This window comes from Schistocerca nitens, chromosome 1, assembly GCF_023898315.1.
Source record: "Schistocerca nitens isolate TAMUIC-IGC-003100 chromosome 1, iqSchNite1.1, whole genome shotgun sequence".
Classification (NCBI taxonomy): domain Eukaryota; kingdom Metazoa; phylum Arthropoda; class Insecta; order Orthoptera; family Acrididae; genus Schistocerca; species Schistocerca nitens.
In genome coordinates, this window is record NC_064614.1 from 152,810,311 (window position 1) to 152,828,956 (window position 18,646).

General features: G+C 39.0%; 1 protein-coding gene across 1 annotated transcript in view; it reads left to right on the plus strand.

Moving 5' to 3' along the window:
- Positions 1 to 18,646, plus strand: part of LOC126243870 (serine/threonine-protein phosphatase 6 regulatory ankyrin repeat subunit C-like) — a 383,629-nt gene that overhangs the window by 41,683 nt on the left and 323,300 nt on the right. Inside the window, exon 2 of the mRNA XM_049948195.1 lies at positions 14,496 to 14,584. Within this exon, the coding sequence (XP_049804152.1) occupies positions 14,522 to 14,584 (63 nt within the window). The 5' untranslated portion in view covers positions 14,496 to 14,521. The remainder of the gene's footprint in view (positions 1 to 14,495; positions 14,585 to 18,646) is intronic.

The window sequence follows — 18,646 nt, forward strand, 5'->3', positions numbered from 1 at the left end:
GGGGTGCGTTATCGTAACACCTTTAACACACATTTCTCATGTGCTTCATACACGTAACTTTCAGACATCGAGCACATTGAGATTTAACTTTTATGTCTTTACTCCGAGGACAAACTGTGCAACGCCTGGGCTTAAGTATTCTTTGTTCAGAAGGTGGTGCATTGTTGATGTCTTCAGTTTCCGCCATTTTTACGGCTTTCTGTCTAACTTGTTTAGGCAGGGAGTGAATGGCTGCTCTCTTGCACACTATGGGATTTACTAATGACCTTCCGACATCACGTGAAAACATTCTTCGAGATATCCTCTCATTGTTATTATTTGCATATATGATGAAGGCGTTAATGCAAGCAGTGTCAATCATTCGGAAAAATAGGGCAAGTGGCCAGAGCCTAGTTTTTCATGACGTTGAATAAGTAGTGCACATTTCATATGTTGTGTCCACACCTGTTTTGGTGTTATTGTGCATTGTTATAAGTTCTGGTTTATTTTCCTCCGCACTATTGGTGTCAATGGTACCGTCATGATGCAAAGATGAAAGGAGAATAACGTTTTTGCCCTTCTTTGGCAAACTATGGTGATATCCTTTCTTAATCCAAAAATGCTGCTTCTAAGTTCACGACCTCTCGTGCGAACAAAGTCTGGAGGCAGCTCCCTCGTATTCTTTCTAAGAGTTCCTACTACTGCAAGTTTCTTTTTCAGGAGCTCTTCAGCCAGTGGTATGGAACAAAACCAGTTGTCTAGTGTCACATTGCGTCCTGTACCTTCGATAGGCTGTACAAGTCTGTTTACTATCTCCTTAGGCAAGTTTGACAGTGCAAAGGGGCCCTCTGGCCATTTCCCAACATAGATTTCCATCCCCAAAGTATACAATGTTCTTGCGTCACATAAGGTGAAAATTTTCAAACCATACTTCGCAGACCTGCTTGGTATATACTGTAGGAAACTGCATTTGCGTCTAAAATGCAACCAGTTGTTCATCCATTGTCGTATATTCAAACACAGTATAATTACTGACACAGTTTGACACGAATAATTCAAATACTTCTCTGAACGCAGCTGTGATCTGTCTCGAATATCATCGAATCTCAATCAATGCAATAAGACACGAAAGCGCTGTCAACTCATTGTTGCATGAAATACTGCAATTCCAAAACCATTTGTGTCCCATAAGTCTTTCAGGTTTTGGTGTCCTGCTTGTAATGCCCAGCCAATATCAACAGACCCAGAAGAGATTCGATTTCATCCTCATTTATTGGTTTGGCATCAAGGTCTCTTGTGAAATTTGATGCAATGTGTTGGATGTAAATATCTGTGCACGATGTAATCGTTCTAATTATTATGTCATTTATAAATATCGAAAAACAGTCCACAGCAGTTTTCGCAGATTTTGGGGAGATGAATAATGAGGTCTACACTTCTAGTTCTTACGTTACGAATAGGACAACTTTTCTTCCATTTTGTAACCATATCCTTTCCAATAAAAAAAAAAATCATGCTTGCTTTCATTATCTGCTGCACTTACTTGCGGTTCCAGTTCCAGATTGTCTTCATCTTCCTTTTCCGTGTCACTGTGATGAGAGAGAACTTCACAACTGTCTGTTTTATCCTCTTCCTCTTCACCTCTTTCAAAATTTTCGTCTAGTACCTTTTCCAGAAGCTTCTGCACTCTTTCTTGTTCTATTTCGTAACGATCCATAGCTGTTTTAACTGTAACAAGCGACAAAATACAAGCAGCTGCTACGGAACACAACTGTACGCTTTCTCGCAACATAAAGAGTCGCGCGGGGTGCCTACAACACCCCAAGGCACATTGTTGCGTATTTTCGTGGAACTTGCGTTTCCATTGTAGATTCTATTGTCATTCAAAGCTTTCATATTACATCCTAGAAAGGTACGAAAGAATAAGACGTTATACTCCTATACAGTATGTAATGATTCACCGATAAGGATGATTGGAGTGTTCTGAACACCCCGCGCGACCGCTTAAGGTAACGATGTCGAAGCCAATACTAAATAACATCAAGGATGTCTGAATAGGCGGTGACTTACTCATAATAATGGGATTAGGGTTGTCGACTGCAACTCTTTCATGACTTCTGCATTGTAAATGTAAATGTAAGTGTGATTTATTAGTCTCATTACATACATTGTACAGATCATATGAACTGTTGTACAGGAGACACGTCAAGTTTAGCAAAAATATAATGTATAATGATTTACAGAAATTCTTTTTACACTATTTTCAGAATAATGCCAATAAATACTACACTACAATATTTACTGTAAAATAACAGTTTACCAATTTCCTTTGTTGTATACAGACGACACTGCAATATTAGCTATGGATTTTTATTGTTCAAAGTGTCAGACTGTCTTCCATGAATTCTTCAGTGGTGTAGTAACATTTCTCCATTAAAATATTTTGGAGTAAACTTTTCAGCGAACCAAGGTACATTGTTAATATGTTTCTTGCTTTTAATTTGTTTTATATTTTTAGCCTCATGTACAGTGGTGTCTGAGCATAAAGCTTTAAGTGATGTGAGGGAAATTTGAAGATTTCATTGTGACGATTACCATAGCTAAGCTTAAAACGGAACTTTTCGAGATTAAGTTGATTATTATATACAAAAATCAAAATTTCAAAAATGAAGTAATTGTTAGTATTTTTAATTTCTTGAACAATTGTTGACATGACTCATTTTTGTGGGGAGCACACATGTTTATAATGATTTTCGTCTGAAGAATTAGTAGCCTTGTACTGCTTCTAGAGTTAACCCAGAAAATTATCCCATACCGAATAACAGATTCAAAATAACTGTGGTAGACTGTCTTTCTTGTGTCCATACTAGCATTAGTAACACGTAGGCAGTAGAAGCAATTGCAGATGCGGTAGAGCCCAACTTTTTTGTGAAAGTGAACCACTCGATTGGAATCAATCTTCCTGTATAATACAGTTGATATTCATTTGAAACTACGTCTTTGATCGTGTCACTTTGTACTTGTCGATTAAAATCATGTCTTCGTTACTCAGTAACGGTGTAGCTATTGTCATTAGCAATCCAGCTGTGCAGCTTGTTTGAAATGTTTTGCATGAAGCTGTTGGCCTCTACTTGCACAATAATGACGATCTACACACATCAAAAAAAGTTTTCCATCAGCTCGGTTCCGGAACCTGTACAGAAAACTGGAATAGAGATCAACATAAACATCATTTCCGACCTTTTAATTGCTCATGAAAACCACTCATTGCATGTTGTACCACCACACAGCGTGGTTGTTTACGTCTTTGGGCGGGTATAGTGAAATCTCTGAACAGTCAAAGAGACTGTGTCTATGATACAATATCCACAGTCAACGTCTGTCTTCAGGAGTCCTGGGTACCGGAGTGATGTAAAACTCTTTATGATGTGTGTACGAGAGGTGTTTGAGAAGTCCGTGCAAAAATAAAAACCACTTACGTGTTTGAGGTGAACCTTTTTAATTTTTCGACATAGTCTCCTTTTAGACTTATACACTTTGTCAAATGCTGTTCTAATTTGTTTATCCCTTCCGAATAATAGGAATTGTCTAAGTCTGCAAAACAGCTATTAGTTGCTGCAATCACCTCCTCATTTGAATAAAATCTTTGCCCTGCCAGCCATTTCTTCAAATAGGGGAACAAATAGTAGTCCGAGGGAGCCAAGTCTGGAGAATACGGGGGATGTGAAACGAGTTGGAATCCTATTTACATTAATTTTGCAACCAAAACTGCTGAGGTGTGTGCTGGTGCATTGTCGTGATGGAGAAGGACGTTTTCGCGATCCAATCACTGGCGTTTTTCTTGCAGCTCGGTTTTCAAACAGTCCAATAACGATGAATAATATGCACCTGTAATAGTTTTACCTTTTTCCAGAAAGTCGATGAGGATTATCCCTTGCAGATCCCAAAAGACAGTCGCCATAACCTTTCCGGCTGAAGGACTGGTTTTCGCCTTGTTTGGTGCAGATTCTCCCTAGGTAATCCATTGTTTAGACTGTTGTTTGGTCTCAGGAGTATAGTAATGTATTCATGTTTCATTCACAGTGACGAAACGACGCTTAAAGTCCTGCGGATTCTTCCTTAACAGCTGCAAACCATCCTTGCAACACTTCACAAAATTCCGTTTTTGGTCAAGCGTGAATCGCGGAACCCATCTTGCGGAATCTCACACACATTAACTCTTCTGTCATCCATCACCATATCATGGATTTTATCAGTGATTTCTGGAGTCATAACCTCCACAGGGGGTCCAGAACGTTCAGTATAACTTGTGCCCATATGGCCACTCCGAAAATTTTGAAACCACTTATAAACTGTTCTAATCGAAGGTGCATGGCACCATAATGTTTATCAAGCTTCTCTTTAGGCTCCTGAGGCGTTTTGTCTTTTATAAAGTAATGTTTAATCACCACACGAAATTTTCTTCGTCCATTTTTTGACAATCACTCGACTTCCTTGATTCACACGAATGCCAAACGCAAAGATGTAGACCAATATGGCTGAAACTTGATGTGCATTCTTTCCAAAGATGCTACTAACTAAACATGACCTCGATACGCGCCGGTGGTTCCATCTCTCGGACTTTGCACGGACTTTCCAAACGCCCCTCATATTTATTTATTTATTTTTATTCATTCACAGAGGATGTTCCATAAATCCTATCATGAAGGACAACCTTCAGGGTTGTGGAACGAGCCATGTTACATGTGAGTAGGCACAAGCAGCCATAGCTGGCTGCTTCTGTAGGCTACAATATGATAACGACAAAGACTGGAGCTAATCTACTCACCCTGCTATTTCTGTACTGCTACATCTACATCCATAAGCCTACGCTGGGAATCACTGTGATGTACATAACAGTGAGTACTTTGTATTGTGGTTTGTGTTTAAAAGATGTATCATTATGTACCAGTAACCATTTTATCACTTGTAGATTAACTTGAGTGGCAATGGAAAGAATTAAGCAGTCAGCATCTTAAATATACATCAGATTAATTACACATGTCTGCAATATAAAAATTGTTTCAAATTTCTTAAGTGATTTTTATAGTGTTTTCAGTGCTGATGTAGAGGAAAATAGTGAAAAAATTCCATCACGTACAGTTATTTCACAAACTGCTTGTCTATTTTCAGCTTTTTTTCGATATTTCAGCACTCTAGTGAGTTTGAAGTTTGGTTTTTGAGATCTCCTTAAATGTTATTTAGCCATTTTTATACCAGATATAAGTAAAATAAGGAGTAATTAGGAGAAACCAGCAGTATTTTCATGCCAGTGCCTGTCTGTCGCACTGCCCCTTCCCCCGCCATCACCAAGCAGTGAGATTCTGCTATTGTCCTTCAGTTCACAGTACCTTTTCACTCTGTGCAGTTCACGTGTTTTTGTTGCGGTTGCTTTAAAGTAGTGACAGTTTTCTTGTGTTGTGGAGTTGTTTTACGGACAATGGACAATGGCTACCAGAGGATGTATAAACTCGCCAGATTGCTTCTGGTTTTAAGCAAACTCTGCTATTCAGACCACAAATGGACACTATGTGGTGATTTAAAAGTGTTTTCAATGCTGCTTGGCCAACAAAATGGCTATACGAAATACCCTTGCTTTCTCTGTGAACGGGACAGTAGATACAGAAAGTAACATTACATAAAAAAAAGCTTGGCCCTTGAGAAAAACCTTACAGGTAGGGGTTAAAAATGTTGAGAGGAAAGCCTTGTAGATCGTAAAAAAGTTTTACTTCCACAAGTTCACAATAAGGTGGGGCTGATGAAACAATTTGTTAAGACTTTGCCAAAAGAAGGGGAGTGTTTCAGATATCCTTGTGGACAGTTTCCTGGTTTATCTGAGGCAAAGCTAAAGGAAGGAATCTTTGTCAGACTAGACATTAGAAAACTAATGACGGATCCCAACTTTGTGGACAAAATGGAGATAAAAGAAAAAGCAGCATGGACATCTCTTAAATGAGCTGTTACCGGTTTCCTAGGAAACAAAAGAGATTCGAACTGCAAGACAATTGTCGCAGACATGCTTGACAACTTTAAGAAGCTGGGCTGTAACATGAGCATTAAAGTTCATTTTTTCCACTCACATCTTGACTACTTCTGTGCAAACCTTGTGAAGAGCAGGGCGAAAGATTCCATCAAGACATCAAAGGAATGGAAAGAAGATATCAAGGCAGATGGAACATCAACATAATAGCGGACTACTGCTGGATGATAAAAAGAGATGATCCTCAACGAGTCCACAGCCAGAAAAGCAATAAAAGAAGCTTCGACAGAAAGCGAAAGCATTATTATAAGGACTTATGAGCTTACAGAGAAATGGAAGTGTACTGCAAATGCAGTTTAGAACATGATTTATAAATAAAATAAAATTTTATAACGTTGGAAAAAAATGTGATAAACTGCTGAAATTTTGTTATTATACCCAAAAAATACTCCCTTTTTTTGTGAGAAAACCTGACGTCATAGAAAAAAATGGATTGCATTTTTGAAATCAGCGCTGAAAAGTGCATAAAAGTCAGTTATCAAATTTCAAACAAGTTTCAAAAATATTTTTTTGCAGACCTGTGTTATTACAACAGGATTTTTTGAGGTTAGATAGACAAATACTGGTATATTTTGCTTAGTGCTAGTGTGCACATGTGATTTTTTTTCACAATGACAAAAAGTTTCTATCAGTGCCATGTCACCTCTTAATAGTTATGTACGCTTATGAAGGATGACAGTAACTCCATTTTTTTTGTTGTGGATATCATTTGTCAACATGGATTTTGAAGAGACTGTGATAATTATTTGCAAACCCATGAGATGTAAAAGAAAATATCATAAAAATGAATAGTAGGAGTGACAGGCTAATATGTGGAAAGATTTCCACAATGTTTCGTAACTTTGATAATAACCAAAGAAATTTTTTCAGTGTTTTCAAATGAGTGTTGGAAGTTTTGGTAAACAACTTCACATTTTACCTGCATTAACATACAAAAACAGGAGCAGCACTGCTGCAAGAAAGGAGCAGCTACACAGTGAGCTAATTATGAGCTGCATCCTCAGCATCACTTTTTGTGTCGAACTTCTTGGACACTGAGGTGGCTAGTAATAAACCAGTTAATTAGAATGTTCTGAATAAGTAATACTTTATTAATTGCAACAAAACTTATCTCTGCTCACCAGACTCGGCTATAGCTATGAAATGGCACATGTGGATTTGTGGTTCAGAACACACGAAGTGAACCACAACTACTGAGTGCCAAATTTTTACTAGCTCAGAATGGTTGTACTGTGGCTTTACTACAGTCACTAGGAAACACACAAGTTTGTAGACACTTGTTGACACAGTTATGATAGCGTTGCTACATAGGCAGATGGAAGTCTCTTCTCTCGCTGACAACTGACACTGGCTGTGTCACAGTGAATAGGCAGCACAACAATGTTACTCTGAAAGGAACTTCCTGGAAGTGGGCAGGATCTGACCCCAAACAGAACTGTTCTCCTGGCCTCTGGTGATGCTGTTTCAGGGTAGAGGTATGGCAGTGGTGCCTCAAAACTAAAGGAGGCACGGCTTCTTCCCAACATCTCATTAATGCCTCTCGATACCACTTTGCTGGGCAGTACCTATGTAGTCGTCAATATTCTTGCGCCACTGTCAATACTCAACAACACTGCATCTCCAATTTGATTTAGTACCTCTTTATTAGTTATTTAATAAACCCATTTAATCTTCAGCATCGTTACATAGCAACACATTTCAAAAGTTTGTATTCTCTTCTTGTCCTATCTGTTTGTTGTCCATGTTTCACATCCACACATGACTACACTCTGTACAAATACTTTCAGATAAAACTTCCTAACACTTAGATATGTATTCAGAGTTAACATATTTCTCTTTTTCAGAAATGTTTTTCTTGTCATTGCCTGTAATAATTTTGTATACTCTCTACATCAGTCATCATCAGTTATTTTATTGCTCAAACGGTAAAACTCATCTCCTGCTTTAAATTTCTTAATCTGATTCCCTCAGTATCACCTGATTTAATTTGACTACATTAAATTATCCTTGTTTTGCTTTTGTTGATATTCATCTTATGCCCATCTTTTAAGACAATGTCCGTTCTGCTCAACTGCTCTTCCAAGTCCTTTTCTGTATCTGACACAGTTACATTGTAACTGCTAAACCTCAAAGTTTTTATTTCTTATCCCTGAACTTTACTTCCTTCTCCACATTTTTCTTTGGTTTCCTTTACTGCTTGCTCAATGTACAAATTGAATAACATCAGGGATAGGCTACAAGCTTGTCTCACTTCCTTTTCAATCACAGCTTCATTTCCGTGCACTTCGACTCTTATAAGTACCATCTGGTTTCAGCACAAGCTGTAAATAGCCTTTCACTCACTGTATTTTACTTCTGCTGCCTCCAGAATTTCAAAGAGAGTATTCCAGGCTATGATGTGGAAAGCTTTCTCTAAGTCTAAATCTTAGGTTTGCCTTTCCTTAAACTATCTTCTAAGATAGGTTGTAATGTCTGTATTGCCTCATGTTTGCCAACATTTCTACAGAATCCAAACTGATCTTCCCTGAGGTTGGATTCTATCAGTTTTTCCATTCTTTTGTAAAGAACTGGTGTTAGTATTGTGCACCTATGAATTATTAAACTGATAGTTCAATAATATTCACACCTGCCAGCACCTGCTTTGCTTGGAATTGTGATTACTACATTCTTCTTGAAGTTTGAGGGTATTTCAACTGTCTCAAATATCATGCACACTAGATGGCTGGCTTTCCCAAGGATGTCAATAGGTCTGACAGAGTGTTTTGGGGCCTTGTTTCCACTTAGGTGTTTCAGTGCTTTGTCAAATTCTTCTCGCACTATCATGTCTCCCATCTCCTCTTTGTGTATGTCCTCTTCCATTTCTATAATACTGCCTGCAATTCATTTCCCTTGTATATACCCTCTGTATACTCATTCCACCTTTAAGCTTTCCCTTCTTTGCTTAGGACTGGTTTTCCATCTGAGCTTTTAATATTCGTATACGTACTACTCTTTTCCCCAAATTTTGCTTTAATTGTCCTTTAGGCAGTATCTATTTTTCTGCTAGTGATATATGCTTCTACATCCTTACATTTGTCCTCTAGCCATTCCTGATTAGCCATTTTGCACTTCCTATAAATGTCATTTTTTAGATATTTGTGTTCCCTTTTCCTGCTTCATTTGGTGCATTTTTATATTTTCTCCTTTCATCAGTTAAATTCAATGTACATGTGTGTGTGTGTGTGTGTGTGTGTGTGTGTGTGTGTGTTGCCTGCTCTTTTAGACATGTCTGAAAGGACAGACACAATTCTTTATCTAGCAGCCATTATGAATTAAGACACAAAGGACTTAGAGACATTGGCTGCAAGCAGACATTGACTGAAATCAGTGGGAGGAAAGTCGAAAACTTGTGCCAGGGCAGGCTTCAAACCCAAGTTTCCTGCTTACTGGCAGGTTACTGAACCATGTGGACACAGTGGTCATTGTAGCTATGTGGGCTACCCTAGCACAACTCCTGCCGGATCCAAATTCTCAATTTATTCACACACTGTTAATTATATATATAACTGAGATGAGATGGTCAATGATCTCTTCAGTGCAGATGTGCATCATTCTTGAACTCCTTCAGGAATTGGTGAAATGCTGCAGGTAATGAAGATAATGGACAAGGGGAACTATGTTAGTGCTGTGTGAATAAGTTGACAATTTATGTCAGACAGGAGTCACGCAAGAGCTACCTACACCACGAAAATCAATCGGAAACGATTCGACCACGTCATTGGTTTCCGAATCAATGAACATGCAAGCAAGTTCGGAGGAATCGAATGCCCTGTCCTCAGCAACAGGCAAATGGGACAATGCATCGGCGTTTCCGTGCTTAGCAGTGGACCGATACAAGGTATCATAGCAGTACTGTGAGAGGAAAATAGTTCAGCAAATGAGTTTCTGCACTGTTCGTGGAAGAACAGGCTTATTCGGATGAAAAAGCGATATCAAAGGTTTGTGGTCTGTGATTATGGTAAAGTGACGACCATACAAGAAGTCATGAAACTTTGTAACACCAAATACGAGAGCCAGTGCTTCTTTCTCGATCTGTGAACAATTTCTTTGCACAGATGAGAGCAATTTGGACGCAAAGGGAATAGGGCGATTGTGCGAGCCATCTTTGTCCACAAGCACAGCACCGATCCCGAAATCCGATGCATCCACCATCAACAAAAGGGGCTTCTAGGGGTCGAATGGTGTAAGGCAAGTATTGGAAAACAACGCCGATTTCAACCGGTGAAAGGTGCCTTCGCATTCCGTCGTCCAGATGAACGGAGCACCTTTACGGCGTAAGTGATGAAATGGAGCTGAAGTGGAAGAGGCATGCGGCACATATCTGTGATAATAGTTGATTTTTCCCAGCACACTCTGTAGCTGCTTCAAATTCTGCAGCGAAGGCAAGTCTTGTATGGCACGGAGGTGCGTGTGACTGGGATGTATGCCTTGGGCATTGAGTACATGGCCCAGGTATGGCAAGTCACGAGCAAAAAACACACATTTGTCCTTCCGTAAGCGAAGACCATTTTGTCGCAAGACCTGAAATAATGTTTGAGATTGGCAAATGTTCTTCTTCCATCTTTCCGGAGATCACAATATCGTCCTGGTAGTTTGCTGCAGTAGGGACCGACGCACAAACAGTTTGTAGATATTGCTGAAACAGTGCAGGGGCGTATACACACCCGAATGGCAGTCATTTGAATTGATACAAACCAAGATGCGTGTTAACCACCAAAATGCGCTGGGATTCTTCGTCCACCGGTATTTGCAGGTACGCTTCTGCTAGGTCCAACTTCGAAAAATTTGTGCCTGGGCACAGTTTGTCAAAAAGATCTTCCTGGCGGGGTAAAAGAAAAGTTGCAATCACGAGTTGTGGATTCACTGTTGCCTTGAAGTCTCAATTTTCCCGAAGGTTTCGGCAAAATCACGAAGGGTGATGCCCAGAGAGAAGCCTGCACACGCTCAATTACACCTTATGATTCCCAATCGTGTAATGTTTTTGCAACCTCGTCACGCAATGCATGGGGAACATTGCGCACTCTGAAAAATTTTGGTTGTGCGTTTACTTTCAGTTCCAAATGTGCTTTATAATTCTTAGCGCAACCGAGGTCCGGTGCAAAAATTATTCACATAGACGAGGAAAACATTGTCTGAAGGCACAGTCTGGTTCACTGATAGGACCTGATTTACTATAAACAAGTTAAACAACTGAAATGAATCGAAACCAAACAAGTTCACTGCAGAAGAAGAACAAAGGACGTAAAATGACACAAGTTTTGCTTGTCCTTTGTATGTTGCAAGAAGGCTGCACTGTCCTAACACAGGGATCTCTTGACCTGAATAGCTAGTTAACGTAACATTTGTGGCATGCAACGGAGGTGTGCCCAGCTGTTTGTAAGTGTCTTGATTGATCAGTGAAACTGCAGCTCCGGTATCGAGCTGGAATGGTATCACTTTGCCGTTAATGTCCAAGTCTACAAAAAGTTTATTGTCCTGCTGACGACAAGAGCGACTATCTCGTGCAACATGAACTGACACTGGTACAAAATCACTTGTGATGTGATGGGAGTTCCGGTGATGTCGACGCACACTATTTGTGGGACAAACACAGTCACTGTTAGAGAGAGTGGCACTGGGTGGAGTGGAATGAATGACATGAATTTCCATGGGCGAAGTTTCGTGAGCCTGAATATCCTGGGTTTGATTCCGATTCTGGCCGTGAAGCAAAGGGCCTGGAATGGTTTTGAGTTTCCGATCTTTGCTTTTTCTGGCAAACCCTCTGAACATGTCCTTTTTTATTACAGTGAAAGCAAATAGGTCGGCGTGACGGGCAATTCTCACGAGAATGTTTAGTAGCGCACCGCGGGCATGATTTGAAGACTGCATTTGCTTGCCGGCGCGGCACACGTGGCTGAGAGCCTAGCGGCAGCGGCACGGCTGGGTGCGAGGGCTGTTTACTGCTCCGTGCAGCTTGCCCGGCGGGCCGGTTAACCTGACACACAGCTGGCGAAGTTTCAAATGATTCCTGAGCAAACTCAAGCGTGTCCTGCTGATCCAATATGTCCATTATTTGTTGAAGGGAGGGATTGACTAGGTTCAAAATCTGTTCCCTTATATTAACGTCAGAAACGTTCTGTGCAATTGCATCACGTACCATAGTATCTGAATATGGGAGTCCACATTGACACTCAAAAGCACAATCCCTAGTAAGGCCATGCAAGTTTGCAACCCACTCCCGATTAGTCTGACCTGCCGTACGTTTTGTACAAAAGTAGGTATACTGTTTTGCAACTACATTGACTGATTGAAATATGCATCTAATGCAGACAAAATTTCTTCGTAGGACAGAGTTACTACATCTCATCGGGGAAATAATTTGACTATCAGACGGTAGGTTTGCACACCGAATTGAATTGTGTAGGCGGCGAGATGGAATCCAAATCAGTGTGACCACTCAGTCCAGCTTTCCAGTGCAGCATCAAAAGGTCTGAAGGTTGGTGCAACTGCATGTTGTGGCTGCGTTAGTGCTGGAGCAGCGGCTGCCGCATCATTTTCCATTGCACGTTGACCCCAGACGAGTTGTCCAAGGGCATCCAGTAATGCCTGCATCTGCTGATTCTGTAAGTGATAAAATTTGGACAGTACATCTGGAGATTGTGGCGAAGCCACTACACAACGAAATCAGGGCAGTCTCAATGACATATGTCAGTATAGTTAAGAACACCATTGTTACTGCTCATCGCCAATTTTGTGTTAGCTGAAGAGCCAACACCGTGTTACGAGTGGAGGCTGAAATGCGTTTTAGCTCAAGCAGGCTAGTGTGAGGAGGGAAGAAATATACTGACGTGATGTCTGGAACATGACAAGGAATGAGAATTCAGAAAGCAGACGTAATTAGTTTGATAGTTAACTTTAATCCATTAATGATGAACGTCGCTCTTGATGGTACATGGTTCACAATATTATCTGTTCAGAATACATTCTTGAAGTAATTATAGTAACTGAATATGGTGCCTTGCTAGGTCGTAGCAAATGATGTAGCTGAAGTCTATGCTAAACTGTCGTCTCTGCAATTGAGAGCATCTGTAGACAGTGAACCATCGCTAGCAAAGTCAGCTGTACAACTGGGGTGAGTGCTAGGGAGTCTCTCTAGACTAAACTTGCCGCATGGCGGTGCTCAGTCAGCAATAACTGATAGTGGCAACACATGGGTCCGGCGTATACTAACAGACCGCGGCCGATTTAAAGGCTACCACCTAGCAAGTGTGGTGTCTGGCAGTGACACCACATTACACTTCCAAATTTTTATGAAGTTCTCATTTCCTTTCAATGAGGAGTTTTCCTTTGCACATCGAATGTGAAATTTTGTATCTCACTTTGCACACAGTATCACTTTTATGTTTCCCATATTTTTTGCAGATGCAATCACATTTGTTTCCACAGGTCTATATTAGGCCTATCAATATCTAATACCACATCACTGTTTCTTTTATTTTCACATTTACTGTTTTGTTGTTTGAGTTCATCACATTTATAATTTAAAGCTTGTAACACTTCTAAAAGTGTGGCAATAATTTTGACTTTGCAGTCCTTCTTCTTTATCATTTTGCCAGGATCTTATTCATAACATCTTACACAATAGCATATTTTTTGTCTTTGCTTCTCATCTGCACATGTGAAATGATATACAGTATTACAATTTATGCTCATCATGCCTTTTACTGCATGCATAATGCAGCAGCATAATTCTGATGTCAGCTCTCAAGATTTAAACAACAATGTACTTGCTCCATTTGGGATTTCATTTATGCAATTTTCTGTCTGTCCAATTCCTCCCTCAGAAACTTTTTTGACAATAAAGCATGCCATACACATATCATCATGACATAAATCAATTTTTTTTACACATTACGCATTCTTTATTATTTGTGATGCATTTATTACAGAACTAACATACTCGCAATTTACACTCAGCATCATCTTGCCTTGTAAGTGCTTCTAATTCCCAAATGTCATGTCACCATCACTAGCAAACAAAAACGCTTTCATGCAATTCTCTAAGCATGATATGTTTACCATTTGTCACAGAAACAACTAACAAGCATTTCTGTCAGAAATGTTACTGCTTTGTGAAAAATAGCCCCATATGTAGCAAGATCACAGTGGCAGGGCCTAAAAATTAAGATGATAACATACACAGATTTTAGAATACTTTCAATCTAATTGAAGGGATTGAAATACTGGAAAATCAGTACTTTCCAAACATTCTGCCTTATGACAAATTGGAAACAGCATTTTAATTGTATATAAATGTCACTGTAATTTTGGAGTGTATATGTTATTTTTTACTATTTTTCAGTGTGAGCTTCATGCATATGGCAGCTGTTTTTTTATAAATTTCACTGTTTTTGCTTAGGAAGCTGCCTCTGCAAAAAAGAGAAAATGGATTGGCAGGCGCAATGTGACAGAGACCTGGCATCAGCAGTCTATCATGGAAATGTTGATGTGAGTAACAAGATATTTTTGTGGTTTGGATGAGATGCCTTTATTTGTATATACATTAAGAGAGGTACTGTGGCTGTTCTCCTTTCAAAGCCGTACTTTGGATGTAACACATGCGTGGTGGCATACTGGAACTTGTTAAGAACATATTTGGTGTGTTGTATATTGTAACCACATTATAACTTATGTTTTATAAAAAATGTTCCAAAAAACTAGCATGCTCAGGCTCTCTCATAAACGTACAATTTATTGATATTAAATGTTAGATAATGAGTTATTGGCATTTAAAGGTTTCATGAGATGTATGCCACAGGACAAAGTTACAAGCTTAACCCCCTCGATAGTGGGTGAGGAAGTTGAATTGCAAGTGCAGCAAATAAGGTTTGTGCCCTGCCACCTGCAAAAATTTTATTATTCACCTTCATGTTTTCTGAGAGCTTTTAGGACTTGTCATTGTCAATAATTTACAAATTAAGCATGAAACATGGAAATGTGAGTGAATATTCAAAACACGTTGATTATCTGATAAGAAAAAACTACCACTCGTTACCAGAACAAGAAACATGAAAAAATACAGGCACTTGGGAGAAAACATTAAAAGGTGACTTAGTTGCACTGTCAGCTGCCTATAAAAGAAAATTTACAAGCTAGTGTTTTGAAAGACTTGTTTTCCAACCAAGAACATCCTCAGATTGACAAATGCAGATGTAATATTTTCCGGTACTCGTGCACATGTATTTCTGCAGGTGTTTTTTCTAGTTGTTTCAGTTACTTTCAAGAGCAAAGGAAGAAGTTTACTTTCCTGGCAGCAAAATTGTAATTTTTTGGACAAATTAGGACATAATTCACACAACCAGCACATTCATTTGCCATTGGGGCAGTTTCCGCAGAAGTACTTTTTGTAATACATACCACTACATAAATAACTACTATGTAGTTGACAAGTCCTGACTTTCAAAGAAAGAAAATATAGCAGTAGTTGCAATTTTTCACACAAATTAGAACACCTTTCACACGACCAGCACACTTATTCATATTACATATCACTATGTAAATATTGAGTATGAAGGCAGGTTGCCCCTTTGAAAGGAAGAAAAGACAGAAATAGTTTCCAAATTTGCAATAAATGAACTAGCTGGACTTATAAAGAGCTTCTGCTTTAATTCATCTGCTACACTGGCTGCTGCAGTCATGATGACACCCCAACAACAGAGGCATTTATTGATGCCTTCAGGAGAGCCAAAGTATATCTTTGAAAGGAGCACAGCCACAGTACCACTTGTGACATATATACAAATAAAGGCACATGTTTTGATGTCACATAAATAGCTATTGTGCTTGTTTGCTACATTAGAATTATGAAATCACAAACAATAAGCAGTCATGCTTAGATAAATGATGCTTACCATTTCAGTAATTGAAATAGCATTGTTTCTAACCTAATTGTATGCTGGCAGAACTCCCCCCCCCCCCCCCTCTTTCCTGGACTCCCCCCCCCCTCCCACACACACACACATACACACACACACATCCAGTAAATGAAAATGCATACTACATCCTTGGCAAAACTGTCACATAGCAGTTTGTCTACAGTAATTCATTCACACAGTGTTCCATAAACACTATCATGAAGGAGCCTTTTGAGATGTGGATGAGTCAGTTTACTTCCATAGAGAATACTAACAACAAATTAAAATGTATGTTATTAATTATGTAAATGCAAGTACTACTCAGTTCTTTGTAAACGTGTCAGGCAACCCATGTTGATACACCAACAAAATAGGCAAGCTCATTCATGGTGTGGTCATGTGCATTTTATCATGTCCACAAGTGGACCCATCATCCTGCACTGCACATCTGCACATACACACTACTTCACTGCCATCATGTCTGCAGTTGAAGGCTATATGAGACCATATAAATTACTCCAAAGTGACCACTGTGCTCTTTTGAGGGGGTGACTAATGTGTTGTCCATTGATATTATCTTGTTACAGCATTCTGCATATATTGCAGATGGTTAAAATCAAGTGCATCTTCTGGGAATGTTTCCCTGCTGCCTTATCACCTACTTTCTGTTGGGGCTTTTACAACTTTACTTTGAGGGTGTCTCTGTGTCAACATACAGATATGTACACTATTGCTGCTTGCTAAACAATTATTCTTTAATTTTTCATTTCCCTGGCCACAAGCACCCACAGAATTTATATATACCCAGACTTTTATTCAGCCACTTAATATTCACAAACTGAAGGTTTTAGGTTATTTACTTCTTCTACATTGATAAATTCGTTAACTATTCCTTCAGATGAACAAATTCTGTACAAATAGACATGTTTGCAATCATTACATCATCCAAAAGCAACAATTTTACACTGTTAATGGCACTGTTTTTGCTGTTCGTTGTTCCAGTCACATTTATAGTGCAGCACTGGCCACATTTCCAGTCATGAAAAACTGATTGCTTCCCTTCATAGGGGGATCATTTTTAGTGCAGTGAAAATGAAATCTGGCAATACATTTTATACATTAAATGCAGTTTCACCTCTTTTTGCATAATTAATATAATTTTCATTAGCCACAGTGAAAACACCAATGTGTTTGATATGTTTTTCAGGGTGTTGGTTTTCTTACAGCAGTGATACACACCTGTTCACTGAAGTGTATTTACATTTCAAAGTTTTATATAATAACTTTACTATGACATGAATTTTGCTGCTGGTATGTCCAGTTTTGGGTCCAAACCTAAAAAAGCATTTCCTTCAAAACTAGTTTTTTTGGTTGGAACTGGGATTTACACAGTTTTAAATATTCACAGTTTTATGCTTCATACACACAATGTCTTTAACAGTCCACAATACTGCAGATGATACTCCCCAAACTAATGTGAAATTCATGTAACTCTTAGCATCTTGTGGCAAATCTGGCTGAAGTACTCAGTGAAGTATGTAAAGGCAGAGCCTACACTGTCACTTAAGAGGAAGTGATGTTACATATGGGTGCGATTTTAATATCTTAGTTGTACCATGATGTCTGCACTCGTTGTTTGGCTTCTTTATACCATTTTTGTACAAGCACTGTGAACCACATAACCACAGCATTTTGCTGCATGTATCTTACTGCTGTCACAAATAATGTAATAGGTATAACCTTCTGAAGGACACTAAGTGCCCAAAACGCTATGACATATGAGTGTGATTGATGAATTGACTCTGATTTATTCTTTCAGCATGGAATTTAGATTAAATTAGATTACTTATGTAGTTTATTCATTGCATACAAAGTCGGGAGATCCTTACTGGTGTGGAAGATAGTAGAAACAATGAGTATACAGATACATATTTTACACAAAATTTAATCCGTTTACATTTAGTGCTTATTTTATGTATCTTTAATGTAGTAATCAAGAATGTATAACATAGATCTTTAAGGGTGTGGAGCATGGTAAAAATAATAAGCATACGGATGCCTATTTTACACAAAAGTTAATTTGTTTACATTTAATGTTCATTTTATGTATCCTTAGTGATTTAGCCAAGAATGCAGAACATATAAAGAAATTAACCTTCCATTTTATTTCCAGGGAAATACAATAGCTGTTATAGACATATAAAGACACCTACAGACATTAAGTAAAAATACTGATGGCAGAAACAATTGAAACACTAAAAAATAATTAATGTAGAGTTAAGAAATTTCAGGGCTACATTTGTCTAGGTAACATATTCTTCAATGACTGCTTCACAGCATCTGCCATCTGGATCCTTCCTACCAACACCAACTTTTCTGAATTTCACATGTGGGAACTCTCCCTGCAATATATCCTGCATTCCTATAACCGTCCTGGCCACATCCTTCATAAGTCATTGTCCTTTAGCCACCTGTCCCCTTCCCTGTTCCCATTTAAGCACCACAGGCTACACAGCCATCTATTCCACCAATACACCTACAGTCTTTCTGCTTCTCTCCTTTTCCACACTCCCCCCCCCCTCCCCCTCCCCCTCCCCCAATTGCTTTAATGAATAAAAATGTGTGTGTTTTCTTTTCTAAAGAATGCTTTGGCCAA